At 39.8% G+C, this 26,410-nt stretch overlaps 1 protein-coding gene across 1 annotated transcript in view; it reads left to right on the forward strand.

Annotated features, from left to right (window-relative positions):
- Positions 1-26,410, forward strand: part of slc38a3b (solute carrier family 38 member 3b) — a 44,184-nt gene that overhangs the window by 13,812 nt on the left and 3,962 nt on the right. The window contains exons 2-14 of the mRNA XM_066698123.1: positions 3,224-3,404; positions 4,213-4,306; positions 4,518-4,633; positions 8,260-8,333; positions 8,645-8,737; positions 9,854-9,932; positions 15,064-15,146; positions 20,995-21,053; positions 21,460-21,633; positions 22,895-22,974; positions 23,911-24,011; positions 24,613-24,737; positions 25,288-25,432. Of these exons, the coding sequence (XP_066554220.1) occupies positions 3,310-3,404; positions 4,213-4,306; positions 4,518-4,633; positions 8,260-8,333; positions 8,645-8,737; positions 9,854-9,932; positions 15,064-15,146; positions 20,995-21,053; positions 21,460-21,633; positions 22,895-22,974; positions 23,911-24,011; positions 24,613-24,737; positions 25,288-25,432 (1,318 nt within the window). The 5' untranslated portion in view covers positions 3,224-3,309. The remainder of the gene's footprint in view (positions 1-3,223; positions 3,405-4,212; positions 4,307-4,517; positions 4,634-8,259; positions 8,334-8,644; positions 8,738-9,853; positions 9,933-15,063; positions 15,147-20,994; positions 21,054-21,459; positions 21,634-22,894; positions 22,975-23,910; positions 24,012-24,612; positions 24,738-25,287; positions 25,433-26,410) is intronic.

Genomic DNA, 26,410 nt, shown 5'->3' on the forward strand with positions numbered 1-26,410 from the left:
GAGACAGAATAAATCAGAATGCAATGCTGTGGCTAGGTGCTGCAAAATCACATTAGAGCTACGTGTGTCATAAGAACACCATTCCTGACAACGTGCACCATTTTCATTTGAGAATAAATTCTGTTTGGAAAGGAGCAAACAGCAGCTTTATAATTGTGGAAGGAACTGGGAATTGATTTACGCCCACACAGAAATGTGCTGTTTTACTGTTATGTAACTCTCCTGCTATTAATGTGAACCCCCGTGGAATTTGCCTTCTGTCCATGTTAAGGGACTGGCCGCAGTACAAGAAAGTCAGAAAGTGAACAGCATTTTAACTAAATCAAACTAAATTAGTTGGACGCCAATGAGAATGGGAGCTCACTGATCATTTTATCCTTTGTTTTGCCAGTGTCCGCAAATGGGCACAGGCCATGAATTGTGTTTCAAGGTACAAGAAAAGATAACAGCATTTACTAATTAATCATTTTTAGCCTTTCATCTCCTTTTTCTATAAATGTTTAAACTGCTGCAGTGATTGATTGGTTGTTTGATGAAAGTGGTCATTAATGTTTACAAACCATCCTGCACTGAACCAGCTTCTCTCACCTGGCATTGAAAGGGGTTCTGAGGACAACTGTATAAAAACATGCCATATAAATAAGTACATGTTAGTGAATACTCATCTCAGGGCCTGCTCTTTTAATAACACTGTTTTCAGTTTTATTTCTGTCTGTCTAAATATACACAGGTAGCAATATATCAACATCGAAATGGACAGTGCACAATCCCTATAGGAGGAGAGTGGAGGTTTGCCCTCCCCTTTTACGGGCATTGAATGCATCTGAGCACGGTTAATGAACAGGGTGCTGCATGTGGGTCTCACAGATAAAGTCAATTTCCCCTCCATTCCAGATGAGTTTGTTTGAGGGAAGGTGGCTGAGAAGGTTAGCCTCCCCCCAGTGTTATGGTTTTCTAGGATTTAAAAAAGACATGCATTGACATGTGTGTACTATACATTCTACTGTACAATCAGAGCATGCACTGTGGTTTACCTCTCACTGGCGCTGCCTGTGAATGCCAGGCGTCCCTTGACAGATAGAGCCTCCAGCCGTGCCAACCCCTCATGTTCTCCCAGCCCGCATTCCACAGCAAAGCATGCTTGTTGTCCTAACTGCAGTTGGTGGAGCTCAGGGATGATTTGTTGGCCTATGCGCATTGGAGGAATACAACTCTGCTACCCCTATACGTGTTGCGTGAGCGGAGGCCCTGGCAGCTGTTGAATTTAAGGTTGCCGTCTTTTCAATTAGGGAGCAATGAATTACCTTTTCAGGCCTCGAGTGCCCCTGCAAGCACCAGCCAAGGGGGCCCAGTAATATAATGATGCTGATATAATAGCACCACTGTTTCCCTGGCAGTTCCCAGGAAACAACACAACGTGCGCTATTGTGTGTGGTGTTTTTGCTGCCCATCCACGTTGCCCAGCTTTAGCCAGGCGAACAGAAGACCCTAACTGTGCAGTAAGGCACATAACGTGGCTCGGGGAACCGGTAACTGGGAGGGGGTGGAAGACGGCATGGTTTTCAGATATGCCACCGCTAATTCACTTCCCTGAGTGTTTGATGTATAATAATTTAAAAAACGCTACACATTTAAAAGGGGGGGGGGGGGGATGAGGGATATGCCAGAAAAAGGTTTAAAGCACTGAGAATACTGGCTTTATGTTAAGTCTTTCCTAATTAAAAAAGCAGAGAACAAAACTGAAGGACAAAGAGATTCCAGTGATGGCCAGAACTGGTTCTAAGCTGGTCAGAGCTGGTTCTGCAGCTTTTCATCTTGTTGAGTCCTGCTGCTTCAGAGTCTATGCTTGTTTGTGGAGTAATTCAATCAAATTTCCTTACGCTGCATATCTAATGGGCAATCAAGACAGTTCTTTTATAAATATCTGGGACACCTTCAGGAAACCTGGAAATGCCTAGCATGTATTGCTGTACACCAGTGTCCTTGCAAGCTAGCAGATTTCTGGACTTTTTTTTAGAGCAATAGGTGTTTGGATGCAGTGTAGTGTGTAATTTAATGGAAACCGTGGTGTTCTAGTATCCTTCTAGTCATCTGCATTTGTATTTGGTCTAAAAAGAGAGAGAGAAAAAAAACGGTCAGTGCAACAAGTCATGTAACTTAATGATGCTTGAGATCTCTTGGATTCCACTGCTGTTCGTTCTTAACCTTGTGAGTTGAGTGGAAGTGTGTCTCTAAGAAAATATATATTTGTAGGATATAAATAAGGTTTGTCTGAAATTATTTTAATAAACATGGGACCGAGGAAGATGATATATATATATATATATATATCATCATCAGCAGAAGTAGCCTTTATCGATCTACTGCAGGATGAAGGCCTTCCCAAGATATTTCCACTTGATGTTCAGCCTCTCTTTTCAACTCCCCATCTTTTATGTAGTTGTCTTCTAGGTATTTTATAAATAAATAAATAAATAAATAAATAAATAAATAAATGAAAGAACCACTATAATTCTTTAAATAAATTAAATAATAAAATATTAAATGTTTTCCCTGTAAAAGTAGAAATCTAATCAGTTATCCACAAGCGAAACCTTACAAAAATATTTTGTTTTGGTCTTCACTCCCACACATAACTTACATTAAGACAGGGTGCACCAGTCAACCAGACCTTGACCTCTGACCATAGGTCACTACCAGGAGATGCACTTTCATTCTTGTGCTGGTTTGAAGTTAAGAGATTCATCTCTTTTAATACTTACTTTCATCTTATAATTGTTTGGAAAACTGCCTAACATGTTTCAAATCTGAAGTTGTGAAAAGCACAATATGGGCAAAACCTTAGTGGGAAATCTACAGTCTAATAATGACATTGTAATGTTCCCTGTGGCAAAGTGCCTGCTATTTTTTAAACTTAATGTTTATGCACAGTTCTTTATTTAACTACTTTGGGCCCATCTTTTGATTTTATCAGATGGAAACTTGTCTGGGAAGTGAAATGTAACACCTTGGATTGTAAGTCAGTGCATAAACAGCTGACTCACAAAACAGTTCCTATAGCCATACTGAGAACAACCAGCATATGGTACACTGTGTAGTTTAGGGAGTGCCTCTAGATAAATGTGTCTGTCAGATTAAAACTAACACACAGTGCGTACCAGCCTGTGCTATTTACCAGTTGTTCCCCGGTGAACGGTTATTTACTGTCTTTTTCCTTCTGCAGTTCCCTGAGAAAGCAAACCACATAACTGCCTACCTGGCAGTTGAGGGGACTTAGTTTGTAGTCAGTTTGACATATAAAGCAACACCATGGAGACTGCTGAGTCTGAGATGAGCATCATCCCCAATGGAAAACACAGCGAAGAGATGAGCGTGCCAGTCAAAACCCTGCCGGAGGACGACCAGTAAGCTGCTAGCAATGTCATATCTGTCTGTCAGTCCCTCCACCATAGACCAGCAAGCATTTACTCACATTTACTCACATTTACTTACATTTACACACACTTCAGAGCAACACATTTGTTGTATATTTCCCTAACTTTTTTCTTCTACCTACTACCTTTACTGTGCTCTATTACAAAATAGAAAAAGCTTCTACACTTAATTTAGTGAACTCGATATGAAACTTTATGGCCTCATTGTGCTTTGGTGTCTTTCTTATGTGGTGGTAAAAGTAAATCATTTTTTTTACAACTTGCTTTATTTACAGAGCAAGTTAACGCATACAAGGACTTCTCTGATCTGAAGTTGAATTATAACTGTTCATTTGACTCCCATGATGCTTCTCTCCTCATGTCAAGTGTATTTTTATATTCATACTTCTAGTCTGTGTGTAACTTGCTTTTTTAAATCTTTTGAACACTAGCGTTCAGATTCTCTCATTTACATGTTCATTGAGGTTCTTCCATTGTACTGTTACAGACAAAACACTCTGCTGCCTGTTGATGTCATGTCATGCAAAGACCATTTCAGACAGTCTTTTCATCTACATTCATTTTGGACTGTGATATGACTGTACATTTGCACAGTTCTCCTACTATATAACACATGTGAGTGCAATATAAAGTATTGCAGAGCCAGTCATGTTGAAGACACTTGTTAAGTGTAGATAAACCTGTACATATTACATTGTTGGAAGCTCATTCCACAACTGATGTTTCAATATTACCTGCCCTTGCCTTGCTTGAGGTTTAGTGTTGCCTTCTGTTTGAGTCCCCGCAGATTTGAAGATGCTGAAGTGAATTTAGCAGAAAGCGAGGAGTTCCTTCCCAACACAGAGGGCAAGAAACCCATTCGCTTCACTGATGTGAGTTTAAACCAGCTTTGGAAAATCTATGAATCTTCGGTTGAGGGTAAAAACTAGTAGTTAGTAGTAAATATTGTGAAGGATTTAATATACAAGTTTTGAATTGAAAACAAATTAATAAATACATGTGTATATATGTAGTTATATGTGTAAATGTTTATGAATTATATCAGAAATCATGATTAGATACACAATTATCATTATCTTTCAGTTTGAAGGAAAGACCTCTTTCGGCATGTCTGTGTTCAACCTGGGCAACGCCATCATGGGCAGTGGGATCCTGGGACTGGCATATGCCATGGCCAACACGGGCATCGTCCTGTTTCTGTAAGTGATTCAAAAGATGGGGCTGCTTTGCATGCTGCATAATAATACTGATCGATAATACCAATAATACCCTTTTGACTATGTTATTTACGAGATAAACTGATTCAGAGCTTATGAGAATAATTTATTGTATATAAATAAGACTAACAGATTATGTCTCCTTGAATAGTCCCGAAGATTTTTTCTCCAGGTGCTGAGTGTTTTCCGTAGTCCTTAGATTAGTGCAGTAATACCCTTGCATAACAAAACTCTGAATTTAGCTCCAGCTTCTGAAGTAGTGGCACTGTTCCTGTTGTTCCTTTAACTTCACTGGCAGATGAGGGAGACATTTTTAATCTCAACCTCTGCTGTTGTTTCTCTCTCTCTCTCTCTCTTATTTTTCTTTGGAGAATTGTTGTCACCCGGGGGGTAAAATCCCTGTACAAATCAGCAGCACCACTGACTCTTTCAAACATACCCATACCCTGAAACAGCTGTGCGCTGACCTTTCCCTGCACCTCTTCCGTGTTACTCCTGCCAGGCGGCATCATAGAACTTCAACAGTATTTGTGTGTGTGTGTGTGTGTGTGTGTGTGTGTGTGTGGCTTTCCAGGGCTTCTGATACAGAGTTCCTATCTTAATCACATGCAGACTGCACAGATGCAGATGCTGAAATAGCCACGACCTTCAGTGTAACTAGTACACCGCTCCGAGGAATGTTAACAACCACACGGCTGCTACCACACTGACCAGGGGGTGGGAAACTGAATGGCAAATGGAGTTGAGTTGAGTTGGGGGTGGGAGTCCGACATGAAATGACGTCTGTAAAAATGATTGCACTTAGGCCACGTGAAGGCCATGTCTCAGAATAGTCCCCAAAATCACTGTTTAGACAATCTGTTATTACTAGTGCAGACTAACTGTAAAATCCCTTACAGCAAGCTCTTGTTATCCTCTGTTGCTTAGCCTTTTTGTTTCTGTTTTGAATGTTCGAACTGCAGTACTTATTCGCCTAGTTCAAGGCGACCCAGCATGTTGGACATGTGGGGAGGGTAATTCCTTTCAGATGGTAGTTTGATGCATTTCAGAATGTCCGCACGTGTCTTACATCAGAGCAATGCATTAGGTTTGTGTAGAAATCCAACATTCAAAGCATTCAGGCAGTTTGATTTGTTAAAAACATGCTTCAATTAAATTAAATGATATTTCACATGCATTCAGAGAAAGAGAATTATGAGTCTGGTCTTGGAGTCGGGTTTACAAAAGTCACACACACTACAGGTTTGACTTTTGGACTTGGAGGAATAAACTTTAATGGAAAAACAGGTCCTCTAAACAAATTACAGTGCAGGAGTCCATAAATAATGAGCGTTGTTTGGTTATAGGAGACTCATTTACTTTCTGTGCTGCAGTGGCAATGCAACCCGAGAGCGTATAAAGGCTAAATCCTGTTCTGTAAAACTCTCAGATGCTGTAAGCTTAAGTAATGCTATTTTTATTAGAAAATTCACATCGCCAAGGGATTTAGTTTATGAGTTCATTGTGATGCCTTTGCAGTGACTGATTGCTATGCGTTTACGTAGAGGTTAGTCACGTTCCCTTGATGCCAAACACTTGTTGAAACAAACCTGGTTTGGTCTGGACGTAGTGATCTATTTTATAACAATATTGTTTTTTTTTTTCAGAGCACTGCCACAGTATAAAATATTGTTGTCTTTCACTGAGGCACCGATCGATAGTCTACGTTTGGGATGCACTGGACAAATGTTAGAGTATAGACATCTTACCCTGAAATCATCACTGGACTCCATATAAGAACAAATGCCACACTTTTAAAGTTGAATGTTATGACACCGAGTACTGGTGGACTGCTTCTCCTGCCTGTGAAACAGCTGGGCCCTGTGATAGCATTCCTCATGCCTGTGGGTGTCCAGTACATTCGGCATGCATTCTTAAGTGGAAAAGTATTGTGTGAAATCACCCCATACGCTTGGGCTTGTGTGGTTTGCTCTGTTGATGTGTTTACACTCTAAAATTAGCTACCTTAATGAATAGAGAAATCGGCTTATATTAATTTGAATCTACACTTGTTTTGGATAATAAAATGACAAAGGTCTAATTTTAAAAATAAATCCGTAAGCCCAGTCAGGCACCACTGGTGTTACAGAGCTGTCCACACCGCGCTGCGGGGCACAAGAGAACTCTAAGTAGGAGTTCTGCTTTTTTTCACGGCAGCGTGCCACTCTGAATCTCAGCTGATGTTTTCTGGAGGCAACGGAGGACCTAAATGGATGTGCCGCACCCCTCTCAGCTGTTTTCTAGAACAATACCTAAGCTCAAACATGGGAATGCAAGCAAACAAACAAGCCAACAAGCAGGCAAAACAATGAAAGCCTAGTTTCGCCTTGTAGCCTGGAGACTTGGCGGGAAAATTGCACACCCGAGGCCAAGTCACATTGTATTTTGAATGGAATCCCAAGCATCTACCTCTGGGCCCACAGCTCGGTATACAACGAGATGCTTAAGTCAACAAATTGGTCACAAACAAAAACTGTGGGCTCTGCCTTTTACATAAGATGCAATTTGGACCATGGGAACTCTGAACAGAGTGACCGACTGACCTTCAAGAATGCTGAAAGGTGATTATTTGTATGTTGGACTGAGGGGTCCACGTCTTAGAGACATGCTGCAAATCAGGACACCTCTTGGCACAGAAGTGCAGTGGCTGCTCAGTGGATTTTACTGGAACAAAGAGGTGGTTGTGGGAAGTTGCTATGCCACCCATACCTTACGGATGTCAAGCTTCTTAGTGTAGGAGACTGACCTTTAGAAAGTGGGGCAGGTTGAGATGGACAAGGCAAAGTTCTCACAGTAAATCCTCATAAAGCAGGAATAAGTCGTTCAAGCAGCTATGGGTGAAATTTGGATGGCTGCCATGCATCTGAGAAATTGGGGCACACATTAGGGATAATAGCCTGGAAACACTTCCAACCTCCTCTGTCGCTTTAGCACTTACAGGAGTTACCTGTTAGAAAATGTAGGATATGTGAAATAGTTAAGATGTCTTCTGACTTAAAAGCTGTCAGACACAGTATTTAACCCGGTGAGGAATACAGAAATATTATAATGTTTGAATATAATTTGCTGCCTTCAGTCTAGATTTGAGTGTTTGTACAGATGTCATGAGCTACAGCTTTAGTCTGTTTGCCAGAGACTGTAGCAGTATTTTGGGATTTGTGTGGCAAGGAACATTCTAAGACTTTTTGTTTATCTTGTGTTTTAATTTTTATTTTCTGCCTTAAAGCAGATTAGTGGTGGCTGTACTCAGCTGAAACTTTGTATCACTTTATAATTATCTTCCTATGAATATCTTTATATCTTTATATATATGGTTTATTAACATTTTAATATAAAATGTGGAGTGGTTTAACTTTGAAGTGGCGTGTAATTTTTGCTTGAAGTATAACCTTCCATGTCCAGCCTTTTTGCAGCACCATGTACCCAAATGCCAATTACATTTTTCCAATGTCTTCTCATCTGAAACAGAGCAGTTTACTCTAGAGCTATTTTGTTTCTATAGTGATTGTGTGAAAATAAATCAAACAAATAATTAAAACAAAATCTGTTTCATGTCTTTGCCATTGCAGCTTCCTGTTGACAGCTGTGGCTGCCCTCTCCTCATATTCAATTCATCTGCTGCTGAAGTCTTCGGGTGTAGTGGGTAAGTGGGCTTCGGGAGAAAACACAGACCATGATACCATGACACCGCTGCCAGACCCTGTCAGACTCGGGCAGAAAACTTGTGTAACAGATGAAAATCTCAATTTTGCTCACAGAGACCAGTGGTTCAAACCTTCATGTTGGCTCAGCTGTAGCCATGCCTGGTCATTCCATAGAGATACAACCAAAGCACCCAAGAAACGAACACAAACATTTGCTACAGTGCCCCTTTGTGTATTAAAATTATATATTATATGTATCTCCTCCAGACGAAATAGAGATATATTTTGCTGATGTTCTTTAATTCCACAGGTATCAGGGCCTATGAGCAGCTCGGGTACAGGGCCTTTGGTACTCCAGGGAAACTGGCTGCTGGGATTGCCATCACCCTACAGAACATTGGAGGTAAGGACTAAACCAAGTGGAATAATTTCAAAACGACCTCATTCCAAAGACGATTTGTGTCTGTTAAATGTAGGCTTCACTAGGTAACAAGTTAAGCTCAGTTGCTTGAGGATACGTTTTATACATTGCTGTCTCCTGGCATATCCCAAGTTGTTACTGCTTTCCTCAAAAAATTAAATGCTTTTTAAAATTAACAGGTTGCTTAATTTACAGAATACATTGTTTCTTAAGATACCAGCATTTGTTTTAAGAATGGAAATATATTTAGCTATTTTTGTCCTGCTTTCTTATATATTGTGTATCTGGAAGATCTTTCTCACAGCAAATGGAAACTGAGACCAATGCTGATTAAGGCATAAAATATGAACCTGTTTAAAATTTGGTTTTAGTGAGTGAGCAGGTCTTTTCTGTCTGCCAGAGAAATACGGAAAAAGAAAGCGAAAGACGGAGACTGCCAGGACAGCCCACTTGGCAAACACCAGTAGAGCTCCATGATTTGAGCTTATGTTGTCCAGCAGTGTAGTCTACTAGTGTTATTGGCATTAAATAATGTCACACCCTGACTTCATAAATAGAGAATTTTTAAAGTGGGTGGTAACATCTTAAAGACACAGGCTCTAATTTATAAATGTGGAGAAAAAATCTAAGATAAGTATAAGCACTTTGTATTGCTCTTATGATTTGTAAGTCACCGTGGATAAGGGCGTCTGCCAATAAATAAATAATAATAATAATAATAATAATAATAATAATAATAATAATAATAATAAGTGGTTTTATAAACATCAAAATGTTGTTTGCAGACATTCAGTACATGCAGTAAATCAGTTGAGCTAATTTTAGATTTACCAATTATTCTGTATTGCTCTTCATGCCAATGTAATTATGAATATTTCAGTGTGTTTTGCATATAGAAAAATGAATGCAAAAGTTAAATGCACATCTTATTAATCTCTCAAAGTGCAGGGATGTTTGGTAATTGGAAAGAATTTCACTGCTGTTTGCAGTGTTCAAAATGACACAGAGAGTATTGATTTAGTATGTGTGTGTGTGTGTGTGTGTGTGTGTGTGTGTGTGTGTAGCTGCTGATTGACTGCACTCTTTGTATCTGCACAGCCATGTCAAGTTACCTGTACATTGTCAAGTATGAGTTCCCACTTGTCATCAAGGCCTTCATGCAAGGCGATCAAACTGAGTAAGTACCTGTCTGCTGTGCATCACCGACACTAGGGTACATTTATACAGCTTATTTACTGCATTGTCATTATTGCCATTGTCTCTGTGACGTGACACACAAACTGTCAAAGTGCAATAAACAACTGTGGAATTCATAAAAGGCAGATGCAATTGAATTTCGATTCTTGTACACTTTGCAGTATTATCAACGGCTTCTGGATCTTGTGTATTAAGTCAAGAAGGATGCTCTCAAACAAGTTGATATCTTCCTTTATTTCAGTGCAGAAGTGATAACACAAAGCTTGATTCGTGAAACATTTCCTGAGCCCTGTGTGTATCATTGACCTGTGTTTGAACTGAGACTCTGTTGGGTCTAATATTGTGACCAGTCCCATGTACAGTGAACTTTTGTACACATGAAAGTAGAACCCGTGAAGCCAATTCCGTATCATATCAGCCATTCAGCCCCTGGCAGCCGTCACTGCAGGATTTCTGCTCCAGGTTTGGGAAAGCTGCTTTACCCTCGGCTCATGTTTGGAAACAAAGATAAAGCCTGTTGAGAAGGTGGGTCAGCATTCAGCCACTGCTATTGGTCAGAGTGGGAGAGGATGACAAAAATTTGCTGGCATGCAGTGGCTCTGGTGTGCTGACAACCGTTCACAACAGCAGCGTTGTCATGAAGTATATTTTCAAGCTGTCACAAGAGTGCTTAGACTGGGGGATGATGAAGTAGGCATGACAGGGCTCAGGCACTCGTGACTGCAAGCACACTCAACACACAGTACAAGGACAATCACTTAAAGATTTGGCACATGTGAAACTGTCAATCTGTTACCTGGCAAAAATGAAGACAAATTTTGTCTCCTTTAACATCAAGTGGTTAAATAACTGAATTGGAAGTCCAGCTGTGCTGACTATATGAAAGTTTTTTAGTTTTTTTTACAGTGACTCCCATGTATACACATAACAAAACTTGAAAGGTCAACCAGGCACAGGAAAACCATTGACTGCTGTAATGAAAGTGAGTAAAGTACGTACAGCATAAAGCATTAGAAAACAATCAACTGACTGCTCTTAAATTGCTCGAGTGCTGGGCATAAGACCGGCTATGGTATGAGCAATCAGTGTGATGGAGCTTACCCAGAGAGAACAGGTGCGTGCGAGATTGGTATAAGCCATAATGTGATCCAGAGTGTCTGGGAGACGCTCAGAGACACTGAAGATGTTCATAGACAAGGAGGTCGAGGTAACCCATGGTCTACCAAAGTAGCAGATGTGTGTATGTATTCTCGATGGTATTGTGAAACTGCCAGGCAACAACAGTGGACTTGCATCAGGACTTTATATGGCAACTCTTGAAGACTGCATTTCAAAATTTCTGGAATCCACTGCCCAAATTTGGACTTCATACCATACAACCACCGGATGTTGGACTTCCTATATGTAAGCATGGGAAGAGGTGTTGGCAGTTGTGTGGCATCTGTTTAGCTTGGCCTGCAGAGCAGTAAAGCTTTGTTCTCTTCGCTGATGAGTCACACTGCAGTTTACAGAGTGACATACAACACCTGTTCGTGTGGAGGCAGCCTGGATACAACTGTTTTCAAGGTTTGCTGTTTGAAAGAGACACTAAAAGTGGTGATGCATCACCTTGATATACCAATAGTGATAGTTTGCATAATCCGTGGGTCCTGCCTATGTGCATTTATGTGCTTAAATAAATTAGCAAAAGGTTTTCTGCAGCAAAATAATCATCTAAGCAACTATAAGGAACTTTATGGAATCTTGCAGAGAACAAAACTCATTTGTAAACTTTCTTATGTTCTTATGTTCTTATGTTCTTAAAACAAAAATAAATGACTAGAATTATTGCTTTTTTATGTGTATACTAATACTTTTTACTACTGGAGATTTAAAAAACAATACACATCAACAACAACAAAAAAACTTTTATTGCAAAGCTTGCCATAAATGACAGGCAGTTCCAGTATAAAGCTCTTACTTGTGGGTTTTGGGTTTCATTGCAGCTGTGTTAAAACGTGCAGCTTGTTTTTACGAGGGGGCAAATAACATTGAGCATGGACTCGTTGTGAACCCATAGTGGCCTCAAAAGGCAGCAGAGAGAGTTTGTGTAGCTTGTGCTGTCTGTTTACGGTAGGGGCACATGGCAGTCGTGTATTTATAGAGCTCAGACTCGGGTCGTCCCTTGTGCCTGCATTTACGTTATGGACTTAGGCTACTGACGTCAACCTGAAGGGACGTCTAAGATGAGGAATGTAGACGTCACCAGAGGTAGCCTCACACTGGCCTTGTTGTTTTACACATTGTGAAGAATTATATTAACTCTCTTAAGGAATGTACCAATTCCCTGTGCTGCTTTTCTGACCAGTACTATTTAGAAGTCATCACTCACTGGATTGCAATATGTCACTGAATGCGACCACCAATGTTAAATTCAAGATTTTATTCCTTTGCTGCCAAAATCTGATGTAATTTGAATGGTAATCCAGTCTGGCAGAAACGTTGACTGAACCTGAGCAAAAGTGGTCACTACACCCAACCACTAATCTTCATGTGTAGTTGTATTAATAGCTTAATCAAAGGTACAGCATTCAATGTCTGACAATGTGCGGCACTGTTCAGAGACATAGGAATCTGAATTGACATAGATGTCATAGACATTACAGCTGCAGTAAGAGATCCAAGTTTCATGAAAGAGAGGTTAAGCACTGTTTTAAAGGAGCCAGATTGAGTGCTGCCTCCTTGGCATGTATCGTAGCTCTCACTGAAAGCTGGCTGCAGATCTCTATAAATCTTTTCATTGAGTGGAAGTAGTGAAGAGTAAAGAGCTGCAGCAGATAGGGCTGGCCGTCTGGCTCGACATGACCCTGTGTCCGGCATCTGTCAGCAGGCAGGGAGTGGTATTGTCTGTATAGTCAGGTTCCTTCCTTGAACCTCCCCACACAGTTCAGCAGCAAAAATGTCTGATTCTATTTCCAAGGTAGCACTATGCCGGTGAAAGATTATTAGTATCGATATACCATTGTAGAATTTACCGCAGTGGCCGGTATCACCACCGGGGGGGGGGGGGCGTTCTTTAAGAAGTAGAAAGACTCTTCAAATTCACTTTCCAATTCTATTTTATTATTCAATCAAACAGTAGAACTACACAAATACAAAATATAAGTACTATTAAAAATACACACGAACAGAATAAAATAAAGATTTCAAAGAACAATGTGCAAATTACTCCATTTGGAAATAGTATTTTTACTAAAGTTTTACTATATTTTTACTAAAAGTTCCATTTGAAATACTCTTTTTAGATTCAAATAAATATTTAAAAGAATAATGTGTAAATTACTCAGTTGCAGTGATGTTGTTTTTTAAGTGTTACAAATGTGTGCTTTGCGTTATGTTATGTGTCACAAATACCAAACATATTGACTTAAAAATACCAACATATTGACTTTGTCCAGCTTTAATGATGATCACACTGGAGTTGCAATGTTTCGCTGTTCATTAAAAAAAAAAAAAAAAAACATCTTAAACGGAATTCTAATGACCGACAATGTTTTTTATTTCACTCAGGCTTCAGATTGAAAAACCATCGCTGCAAGTGATGAATGTTATCATTACATTGCTGGTAACAATACTGTCTTTTTGTGGATTTAAACATTTTATTGTGCCTGCCAGGCCAAAGGACAAAATCAATTAAATCCCGAACTGCCAGAATGAACATATAAGCCCAAAAGCATTTCCTGTTAGGCTTATGAGTCAAGGGGGTTGAGAAGATTATTAATGGACTGTAAAACTATACAGAAACAGACAATGAGCTTCAGTGTTGTTTTAAGCCATTTCTCTCAAAATAAACACCCTAGAAAACTACAACAACAAACAAACAAAAAAATAACGAAATTAACATCAAACGAATAGGCAAAAAGCAGAGTGGATGATTTTATCCTTGGAAAGCACTTCCATTCTGGTTTTAAAATGGGAATGATAACAAGCTTAACAGCTTATAATAGGGATATGGATTTCAATGGTGCAGTGATACCATGGCATTTAGAAACTGATAGAGCAAGTTTTCATAGTCAGATTGGGTTTATAAAAGGCCTAATGCGGGTCTATGTTGAAATGGTGGTGCTACACACATCACAATACCTTGCAGTTTGTGGTTGAACTCCTCTGTGTTTTTTGGACATTTATCAACTGACGGCTGTGGTTTGTAGATAAGGTCTGAATATTTCTAGCACTAGGCACATTTCAAGAGCTGCTAATGTTGCTCTTACAGCTTTATTATGAAAGTAAAAACCAAAAACTCAACACACACCATTTATGTTTTGTACTTCTTTGGGCCAATTTTAAAATATAGTTTTACCATTCAAACAAAGCAGCTCACATGCTCACACCACATGCTCCTATATTTAAACATGAAAATGCATGGATAGAATGAATCATTAAATTTATCTTGACATTAGAAATGTTTCCCCATATGGCTGTCCGGATATAGACAAAACAGCCGGGCTTTGCATTATTAGAGATCACTTTCTTTCGTTTTAATATTTTGATGGAGTATGTGGAACTAAGAATAGAGCCCCACTTTTCTCCAGTGTACTTGTCAAGCAGCCAAGATCTGAGCTAAGCCAGTGTGTTTAAGGGGATCGGTGACACCCAATCTTCCTTTAAAGCAGAATTCCCAACGCTGGTTCTCTGATATCCTTTATGTGTCCAAATCCCACTGACGTCATCAGTGCCTTCTTTTAGGGTTCTTTCATTTACTGATTTATTATTGTTTCAAGTGAAACATGCACTTAGACAGTAGTTAACGGTACAGTATACAAAACACATTCTCTACACTAGTTTTCTCAGTTTGATTCTGCTTCACTGCGAAACAGATTTTGTTTGCTTTTGCTTTGTTTCAGGATTGCTAGAGTCACGCTATATTGCCAAGATTGATGGATCAAGCCTCTTTGTGCCAATAAGGCATTACGCCAGTGCTGAGGTGTTGTGTAGTTTGTGAAATTAGAAGGCAAGTTTACCATGGGAAAGTTTCTCACAAGGGACTTTGATACAGTTTTCCATATGTCTTGTGAATGGGTCAGTAGATGTGCTTTATTTTTGTTGACAATGACTGTCTCTTGTTTTTCTAGTGAGTGGTACCTCAATGGCAATTATCTGGTGATCATGGTGTCGGTCTGTGTCATCCTGCCGCTGGCCCTCATGAAGCAGCTGGGTGAGTTAATCACTTTAACTGCCTTGCACACTCCTCTCACGCAGGTTCATGAATTAGAAATATGTAGAATCCATACCTTGGACCAGGGTGGAGGTCAATTCCAGCTTCAAACTGCTTTCAGATTAGACTGACACTTAATTAGTATATAACTCAAGCAAGCTTATTTTAAATAAATGTTAGATATCACGTTGACTCTATCGCTAACTATTTAGATTTCACTCAGATAACATGTAGGTAACTATTACATACAGCACTATAATGTCATTATTTTTGTGCCATGTTTCAATAATTTGTCTTTGGTATTGTCATCTCAATGCATGTTAAGCACTGGGCCAATAATTATTTTAATTAAGTGTCTGTTCTTTTCCATTTATACCATTTCTAAGAAGCTAGGTCTGACATAAGTTCATTTTTGACATAATTCAGTTTATTTATTTTGCCCAGGGATTGCAGAGTTCAAAAATGTGCTGTTATGTAACAGTGGGATTTCTTTACAAGGCTTGAGGGGAACGAAAAAAAAATGAAATTGTTTCTCAGTGCTGGAATAAAACAAACAATATATAGGAACAAGTGCACAATCTATATCCCTGGCTGTACATTTGGTTCTGTGCCATGTGACAGTAAGAAGGCTATTCTCTGCTGTGTAGAAGAAGGACTGAGGATGTTGTCTGTGATCCACAATGAACAATAACATGTTTACTCCTGTCAGATCTCCTGGCTGATCTAATCTGACTGTGCGCTGAAGTGTAAAACCTCCATGTTCCATTTCACTGGCCCCTGTCCTTTTAAAACTGTGACGCTCTTTACCAGTGAAGCTAATGAAAACAAATAGCTGCATTAAGATGGAATCTATTTCATTACATAAAAAGTATGATCCTGAAACTCTGCAGAAACTGTAATTCAAGCTTTGTTTAACAGTTGGCAGTCATTTGTCTGTCAATGCTTTTCTAATACTGTACTTTCATTTCAGAACATCTGAATTAAGTGTTTAATGCTTTGACTTGACAGGCTGTTCTATTGCTTTGTCTCAGATACAGTGTTTGTCCTGGAATTGAAAACAAGATTATTTTGCGATATTAAGCCAGAGATTAAAACAAGTTTTTTTTTCCTTCAGGCGTAGTTACGTAGAACATTAAAAATACCTTGGTCCTTACTATCCCTTTGGGCCAACTATGGATAAACTGCCAACTCCGTACTTAATGAATTACATAGTCAATTAGCTCATTGTTGGCTCTCAAAGAAATTGGGGCCCTTTGTCTTTATACTCAGTCCTGCGTTGGATTACCATTAATATTCTTCTGTCCACCGTATCCCAAAGAATATTTCAGATCAATCATCAAAACATTTATATCTAAGATATCAGTACAATACAATATGTTTTTCTTGTATAGTAATTATATGATACACAGTGTATGATATAATTACTATACAGAAAAACATTGTATTGATACATGCAAATATTTCATTCTATTTAGCGGTTAATAATTGTACAATACCGTAATGTACTATGTAGTCTAAACAAATCAAACAAATATTGGACTTATATCTCAAAAGAAGTAAGTACAATATATTTTTGAGTTATTCTGGCATACTATGTAGTGCTATTATATGTCACTACCTGTCCTAGGTTTTTCCAACAAATCTTACTACAATTACTGATTAACTGATCCCTGGGTATTACAGCCACATGAGTTATGGAGGAACAAGGAAAAAGGCAGAGAAGTTGTTACAAAACCTGCCCAAAACATGTTCAGTGTTGTTCACATAAAAATGTCCAAATCTCTTTTTTTAAGCAGTATTGTGTAACACAAGAAATTCCCTTCATTTAAACTTATGGAATCACTCCTTCCTGACATGTAATGTAATAATTTGGTAATGCTCCTACATGTTTCATTTTCCAGCTTTAGTTGCAATCATTCCATCCTTCACAGTGTTCTGGACTTTGATCCTCAAGCTTGCATTCATGTTGGGCTATCTGACATATCCCTTTGAATATGCCATGGTACACCGTGCAGCCTTGGCTCAAATCATTAAGTTGGGAAATCAATTTTCACACAGAATGGCATGATTCCTGTAAAACACACAACAAACAATTCAGAGTGTTCCACCCATTTAAGGACAAGTCAAATTATGTAGTTTAAGTTTGAAAATATATCGACTAGTACACATTCAGATTCAAGTTATATTATTCTGGTTTACAAACAGAAGAACACTGCCGATCTGGAGAAAATAAACAATAAAATCATTTCTGGTGTCATCCATTTTTTTCAAGACTTTGAGCCATGAAAACGGGAAATAAACATCTGTACAACATGTTCTATCTTCCAGAAGAGTGGAAAACACCAGGCCCAGATGGTATACCTGGTGCCATTAAACAGACCTACAAACATCAACAGAAATACTCTTCCAGATATTTGGACAGATCTGGGAGGAGGAAGATGTACCAACTGACTGGAATGAGAGACATCTTATGAAGTTACACACAAAAGGCAACTTGAGAGAATGCAAGAACTATAGAGGCATTGCCAAAAAGCAAAAAAAAAACAATGTTACCAGACAGTCCCTAGTCCCTAACCTGGAACCTACAGGGCAAGAGAAAGCGGGGAAGGCCCAGAAACAGCTGGAAAAGATCAGTAGAGACTGAGATGAAGGAATTAAGACTTTCCTGGACGGAAATTGAGAAATTGGCCTAAAACCCAGTCTGGTGGATGAAACTTGTGGATGGTTTAAGGGGTTTAAGATTAACAAATGAAGTTTCATGAGTGTAACTTATTGTTCCACTGTACACAACACAGTGCTAAAATTGAATCGTCCCATGGCAGCCATGTGTTTTTTACAGCAGCATGCCTGGAACAACCTTGATAGAGCACCATACTAGTGTCATGCATGCAACATTTCAGCACAATGTTCAACAAGTTCATCATATGATATAGTATAACCACCATACCTTGTGAGCTATCGACTTGTGATGAACAGGCCTAATGGGTCGTAAAGATTTTCATCAAGACATCTGACTGGACTGACTCAATATTACCGTGTTGGAGAGGCTTTGACATTAACAAAGTGCATGACTTGGACTCTAAACGTTTAAACAACATGGTAATATGAAGCGTTTTTATATCCGTTTTTATCTTAGTTTCCCTTTAAGGCCCTCAATTGGGTTTCATGGACCTGGAACATGCTCTGTGCAGCTCAAGGATTAAAGATTACCTGAAAACAACATGTGGCGGCGTGCTTGGAAGACATCAGTAATGAGCAGTGAGCCTGTTATTGTGGTACAAAGGTTTTGTGTCACACATCGACATTGCTGCTTTCCAGGAAACAGCAGGTTTCTATGTTAAAGCCTAATATGCACTGGAGGAGACCTTGCACGGAACAGGGGATGCATGACATATCTCACCGTACCCGTTCGTAGGCAGATTTCACAATCACGAAATCCGCCATCTCGAAAATGGTTCATCTCCCCAAAAAAAATAATTTTGATGCTGATTTCTATAACACGGCAGTTGTATTCCTGATAGCATCATATACAGTGAGGGAAAAAAGTATTTGATCCTCTGCTGATTTTGTACGTTTGCCCACTGACAAAGAAATGATCAGTCTATAATTTTAATGGTAGGTGTATTTTAACAGTGAGAGACAGAATAACAACAAAAAAATCCAGAAAAAACACATTTCAAAAAAGTTATAAATTGATTTGCATGTTAATGAGGGAAATAAGTATTTGATCCCCTATCAATCAGCAAGATTTCTGGCTCCCAGGTGTCTTTTATACAGGTAACGAGCTGAGATTAGGAGCACTCTCTTAAAGGGAGTGCTCCTAATCTCAGCTCGTTACCTGTATAAAAGACACCTGTCCACAGAAGCAATCAATCAATCAGATTCCAAACTCTCCACCATGGCCAAGACCAAAGAGCTGTCCAAGGATGTCAGGGACAAGATTGTAGACCTACACATGGCTGGAATGGGCTACAAGACCATCACCAAGCAGCTTGGTGAGAAGGTGACAACAGTTGGTGCGATTATTCGCAAATGGAAGAAACACAAAATAACTGTCAGTCACCCTCGGTCTGGGGCTCCATGCAAGATCTCACCTCGTGGAGCTACACGTGAGGATCTTGTTAATGATCTCAAGGCAGCTGGGACCATAGTCACCAAGAAAACAATTGGTAACACACTACGCCGTGAAGAACTGAAATCCTGCAGCGCCCGCAAGGCCCCCCTGCTCAAGAAAGCACATGTACAGGCCCATCTGAAGTTTGCCAATGAACATCTGAATGATTCAGAGGAGAACTGGGTGAAAGTGTTGTGGTCAGATGAGACCAAAATCAAGCTCTTTGGCATCAACTCAACTCGCTGTATTTGGAGGAGGAGGAATGACCCCAAGAACACCATCCCCACCGTCAAACATGGAGGTGGAAACATTATGCTTTGGGGGTGTTTTTCTGCTAAGGGGACAGGACAACTGCACCGCATCAAAGGGACGATGGACGGGGCCATGTACCGTCAAATCTTGGGTGAGAACCTCCTTCCCTCAGCCAGGGCATTGAAAATGGGTCGTGGATGGTATTCCAGCATGACAATGACCCAAAACACACAGCCAAGGCAACAAAGGAGTGGCTCAAGAAGAAGCACATTAAGGTCCTGGAGTGGCCTAGCCAGTCTCCAGACCTTAATCCCATAGAAAATCTGTGGAGGGAGCTGAAGGTTCGAGTTGCCAAACGTCAGCCTCGATACCTTAATGACTTGGAGAGGATCTGCAAAGAGGAGTGGGACAAAATCCCTCCTGAGATGTGTGCAAACCTGGTGGCCAACTACAAGAAACGTCTGACCTCTGTGATTGCCAACAAGGGTTTTGCCACCAAGTACTAAGTCGAAGGGGTCAAATACTTATTTCCCTCATTAACATGCAAATCAATTCATAACTTTTTTGAAATGCGTTTTTCTGGATTTTTTTGTTGTTATTCTGTCTCTCACTGTTAAAATACACCTACCATTAAAATTATAGACTGATCATTTCTTTGTCAGTGGGCAAATGTACAAAATCAACAGGAGATCAAATACTTTTTTCCCTCACTGTACAGGTCTGTTTACTGTAAATAATGGGAACTGTTGGTGTAAGTCAGGGTACATTAATCTTGAAGGCTGCGTTCGCTCAGTGTTCAACCAAAAACACAAACATGGAGGGGCTTGTTTATTTGATAATGTTGGTATTCTTTGGGGACCAGGCAACAGTAAATGTTTGCATCATGAGCTTTTCCTCAAACCGAACCCCAGGTCAGCCTATCACTTGCTGATGCCCTCACAGCTCCTTTCCTTTATTTGAATTTATTTGAAAGCACAGCAGCGGTTTTCCCAGCCTTCTCCAATCCAGAGAGTTCAACTGTCTCCAAAACTAAAGACATATCCAGACTAACCTTGTCAACATAAAGCTAAAGCAGAACCCTTTCCAAGGAAATGTTTTCATTGCCTCTTCTGGGAATCCTAAGCAAGTGTGTGCTTAAAATGAAAAAAAAAAGAAAAGTCTTCTTGTGTGTCATATGGAAAGGGTCTAATCGTTCTCAGAGCAGCATTCCATGTTTAGGTCTATTAACCCCGTAGGCCTCATAAAGCATTATTTCATCTTGTAGTTTAGGGTGCAGCAGTGTGTTATTTAAACATGTGGATTAGTTACTGCAGTTAGTGGAGTATTGAAGTTCCCATTGTGGAAGTAATGACGGGAGCTAGCTGCTTCCAGACTCAAGACCGGAAATGAAGAAGTAAAAGTTATTTCAAGTACAGATGGGAAATATATTCACATAGTCTACATATTTCATTACATTAAATAACCCTTTTCTCTAATCCATAGGTTACCTGGGCTATACCAGTGGGTTCTCTCTCAGTTGTATGGTGTTCTTTCTCGTTGTGGTAAGTTTTCATTATGTCAATCAAATGACCTCAGCCATGTTAATCATTGTATATGTAAGCAGGAACTGCGATATAACAGTTTTGACTAAACTGGTTCTAAACATAAGTATCTAAACATAATCTGAGTGTATAGGATTTGAAAAGACAGCAAATATTACAACATTCAAATCCATTCATCTTTTTCAAATCCTTGTTTATTTTTCCATGTCTGCTTCTGACATGGGCAGGAATGGCTCCGGTGATGTTATCCAATAATGAATTTAGCCAAACCTTGGGAGACCTCAGTGGTACTTTTACTTGCCATTGCAGAATATTTCAGAACATATCCAATGATACTTGCACATTAAAAAAATCTCTAAATGTAAACATATTTGTTGTGTTTAAAACCATTGTTCATTCTCTTTAGGTCATCTATAAGAAGTTTCAGATTCCTTGTCCTTTTACTGACTATTCGGCCAATGGCACTGAACTGTTAAACTACACTACTAGTCCGGATCCCTCCATTGGTTACAAGAATGGCCACATCGATGAAGAAGTGGACGCAGGTTGCGGCCCCCGCATGTTCACTCTCAACTCTCAGGTACAGTACTGTTCACAGAGCACGATCTCTCAAATAACAATTGTTCATGCTATAGAAGGATATAGGCCATTAAAACTGGCAAACAAAAAAGGCCCAAACCTTCAATGAAAGAGTCTCTGAAGTCAGGAGTTTCCGTGATTTGCTACCTCATTATACAGAACAGCATCCACTCAGAGTACAAGCCTTGGCCATGGGCATAAAGCGTAGAATGTGCATTGGCTACGTCATTTTTAATACCAATTTGTTTGGCGTTGGCTGTACTCCCATTTGCACCTCCTCCTTATTTTCTTGGCAAACACAGAGGAAACAGTGGTCATAGGAAAATGCACAGACATTTAATATGGCTGATTCACTGATAACTACATCCACCCATTCACCAACCACTGACATCAGACTGACTAATGTTCTGTCCAGATAACTTGAACTCAACTAAATTGGTCATTACAATTTCAAGTAAATTTTTTTTGTGGTTATGGGAAATCTATTTTTAGAAACCTGTACCATATGTAGCTTTGTTAACACCTGTATTCAATTCAAATATTTAACCAGTTTTGTTACCATGGTTTACATGCAGTGTTCTCTGTGAATGCTTGAGCCTGGTACTTATCCACAGAAATAGTCCAAAACTATACATTGAAGTCTATCTCTTATGATATCATGGTGTCATAGGAGCCTAAAGGCCACACCACATCAATCAGTGCTTGTAATGGCAAACGTCTCTCAATGAAAAGACATGCAAATGGAACTCTAATGCACAGTGGCTATTAAATATAAATTAAATGTGTTTCTGCAATAAAATACACTATAGAGATCTCCTTCATCACAAGGTGTGTTCAACCCACTGTATTATTTTCTAGTATGCGCAAGAAACCATGAACTCACTTATTAATTACAGAGTCTGTACAGAACATTGCTTGTGAAAACCTCACAGTTAATTTCTTGTTCTCTGATGTTAGGTGGAGACGTGTGGTGGTGTTTAAAAGCAGCCCCACATATTATACAAGGCTATAAAAGCAGTGGAATTAAATTTCTTAAAGCAGCAATACACCGGAAGGGTATACAAATCAGATATGTATGGAAGCTAAAACCCCTTGTTTGATCATCAAAAACAAAAATGAAAAGAAAATTGCAGGAAATATTAAAATACTAAAACTGTCAGCTGGAACATCTTTTAACATCTGTAACTGATGTGTTTGTGGCTGAGGATGTCTTTATGTCTCCCTGCGGCCTATGAATGTCTTCACTTATGTTTATCCTGCAGACGGCCTACACTATCCCAATCCTGGCTTTTGCCTTTGTGTGCCACCCAGAAGTATTGCCCATCTACACTGAGCTCCGCAAGTAAGTATGGTCACTGTTTTCCTCACCTGCACAACTGACCTATGACCATTGACCATTGTGTCTGTTTAGTGCAGCTCATTCCACCTATGAAAACCTGTGCGCTTGTGTCTTCTATCTTTTTTTTCTGTGTGTTTGTTTAACTTAAAATATGCTGGGCTCTTGGTTTTAGAACAGGGCGTCTGGCCCTTACAATTCGGTTTAATGTCTTATCTAAATCAGGATTGCTTGTCTGGATTTAGTTACAGAATATGGGAGAAAGGCACATGGTGTTGTTACCTAGCAACCTTGCTACTTCCTTGACCTCATAGCTAATGACCTCATAGCTTAAATGTTGCTATTCTGAATTAAAGATATAAAAAAAAAACGAACTACCAAAAAAAAAATACAGCACTCTTTATGCCCACAATTAGTATCTTTCAAAAACGATTAGACTCAAATGCCTTTTTGAAAGTAGGCCTGCTTATGTAATCGCCTTCTCAGTGTGTGTGTGTGTGTGTGTGTGTGTGTGTGCGTGCTTGCGTGTGTGTGCGTGCGTGCGTGCGTGCGTGTGCGCGTGTGTGTGTACAGGTTTTCGTGATATATGGGGACTTTTTATTAGGTTACAAACTGGTAATTACTGGTAATTACAAGGTTATTATGCTATAACTGTGAAATGTGGGGACTTTGTATAGAGTCCCCATGAGTCAAATCGCTTAAAAAACATACTAAATGATGTTTTATTGAAAATGTAAAAATGCAGAAAGTTAGGTTAGGGTTAGGGTTAGGGGATAGAATCTATATGTACAGTATAAAAATCATTATGTCTATGGAAAGTCCCCACAAGGATAGCAAAACAAACGTGTGTTCATGAGCGTGTGTGTGTGCGTGTGCGTGTGCGTGAGTGTGTGTGTGTGTGTTTTTGTGGACATTCTCCAGAGCCATCTTCTCTCATTCCAGCCCCAGCAAGAGGAAAATGCAGCACGTCTCTAACATCTCCATTGCTGTCATGTACACCATGTACTTCCTGGCTGCTCTTTTTGGATACCTGACATTTTATGGTGAGGCTTCTTATTGTGCATGTCACACAGTATGTCAGGAGCCAACACCACCAACACCCCTGTCCTGTGTGTACAAGAATTCTGTCTGCGGTATCATATGCCATGGTCATTTTTTTTATGAGTAGAGGAGTTTTTATTTTCAATTTTGATACATTTGTCCACATTGCACATCTATCCGAAATCAAAATGGATTTTGTTATTATTATTAGTCGTTGCATCTGTTCTTTTTTTTTTTTTGGTGCAGCGGTCAGCACTAAACCAATCTCAGTGTAACTAAACCGGATACAATAACTATATTTTAAAAAATTAAAGGTTTTAGAGCCTTTTGGATCTTCTCTGCACCATCTGGTCAACTGTAGTACATTCTCCCACCGTCTGTTTCTGAGAGAAACAGCAAATAATGTGATTGCATCACCTGGTGGACACTCCATAGTACTGCTGTTGCTATACAAACAACTTAGATACAATAATATGTAACAATACTGCATCAAAGGAGATATATATATATATATATATATATATATATATATATATATATATGTGTGTGTGTGTATTTTTATCTGCAAGACTCACGCCTTTGCTCCATTTCTCTGGATTGCAGACAAAGTGGAGGCTGAGCTGCTGCACACCTATAGCCGCATCGACCCCTACGACACGCTGATCCTGTGTGTGCGACTGGCCGTGCTCACTGCCGTCACCCTCACCGTACCCATCGTGCTCTTCCCGGTGAGTGACCCGCCCGGAGGGCCCCTCATGGCTGGCCTGTTCGCATGTTCTGTCTGACCGAGACATGCTCCTCCACAGCTACTCTAATGTACCATGTGTTCAACTGTAGTTCATAAAACAACCTGGACCGAACCAATCAGTGTCTTGTTGGTCTTTGTGTTTGTGCAGCCTACACTGTCGGCAAGAAATTAAAAAAATGATATCACCTGACACATTGGTAAAATACACCAAGTCCTTTTTCACCTCATGTTTAAGATTGTGCCATGCCATGCACAAACTTTGTGGGGAAAACTGGCATATAGTAGTGTTACAGAAGTTGATTTAATTTTGTTCTTGTGATTGGAATTGTCTGCTGGTAATGATGGGTAACATATTGCAATGAACTTGAAGGCCCTTTTAAGCCCAGTTTCTTAGAAAAATAAATTAATACAACTCCTTCAGATATTTTTTTCAAGTAATTTTTGGGTTGATGATATTATTGTTTACATAGCAGAGTCTTTGTGATGTGTACCCCTGTCCTGTCTCATTAGTTTGTTCTGTACTTCAACAGGTGCGGCGTGCCCTCATGCAGATGCTGTTTCCCAACAAGACGTTTAACTGGCTGCGCCACATCGCCATTGCAGTCTGCCTCCTCACCCTCATCAACATGCTTGTCATATTCGCACCCAACATCCTGGGTATCTTCGGGGTCATCGGTGAGTCCCCTTGCTCTTCTAACATCTCTGGCTTCCTACAGGGCTCAAGCCTGAACTAGGCTGGGAGAACTGAGTCACAGTAAACTAACAGAAAAGTCCTTTCATTGTTAGGCTTTAGTGAGCAGGTAAGCAAAAGGTTTTGTCAGCATTTGTCAAGTATAGTTCATCAATGAAAAACTTCACAAAAAAACATAATTGTCCTCAGTGGCATAGCAATTGAAGCCTCTGCCTGATGTGCAAGCTATGTCACTGCAGCTGAGAGTGATCTGGCCTCCATTCCTGATTGTGCCGTTGCCAGCTTTGGCTGGGATTTCACAAGGGGGCAGCATGCAATTGGCCAAGCACTGCTGCGGGAGGATGTTTTCCTGTGGCTCCACGGGGAGCTGATGCTTTAGGGTGCTGACTCTTCCATTTGCATCAGATCCTCCAGTTCGCTGTCATAGATGGTCAGTAGGCATTCTGGGCTTGCAGGGTGAAAAGTAGCAGATAGTTTTGAAGGCAGGAGAATTGCAGGAATTGCACTTAATTCACATCTTTCCTGATGAAGCACAGAGGCAGAAGTGATGAGCTGTGTCAGAAACCAAATTAGAGTTAAAAAGCAATATATGTATATATGAATATGTTTATATATATTATTTTTTTTATTTTAACATTGAAACTGAATTTTATAACAAGCACTTTTTGAATGGAGTGAAAATATTTTGTCCAGCCCAACTGTCTGACGGCCTTTTCCTTCACATGACGCAGGTGTATCTGCTTGCCTGCTGGAGTTATCAGTGGCTTGTGTGTATGAGGGGGTGTGGGGTCAGGAAACTCTCTTAGATTAGATAAAGGAGGGGGCAACACTCTGCCCTGTGTACTAGGACTGATAGGAAGCATCACGCTCCTGTTTGTTTTGATGACACAGTGAAATGCCCCTTACTTTTCAAAGTGTCTCTGCTAGAGACCGCCATGGTTACATAAATAACTGTGTGCCTT

This window comes from Amia ocellicauda, chromosome 3 (genome assembly GCF_036373705.1).
Source record: "Amia ocellicauda isolate fAmiCal2 chromosome 3, fAmiCal2.hap1, whole genome shotgun sequence".
NCBI classification, from domain to species: Eukaryota; Metazoa; Chordata; class Actinopteri; order Amiiformes; family Amiidae; genus Amia; species Amia ocellicauda.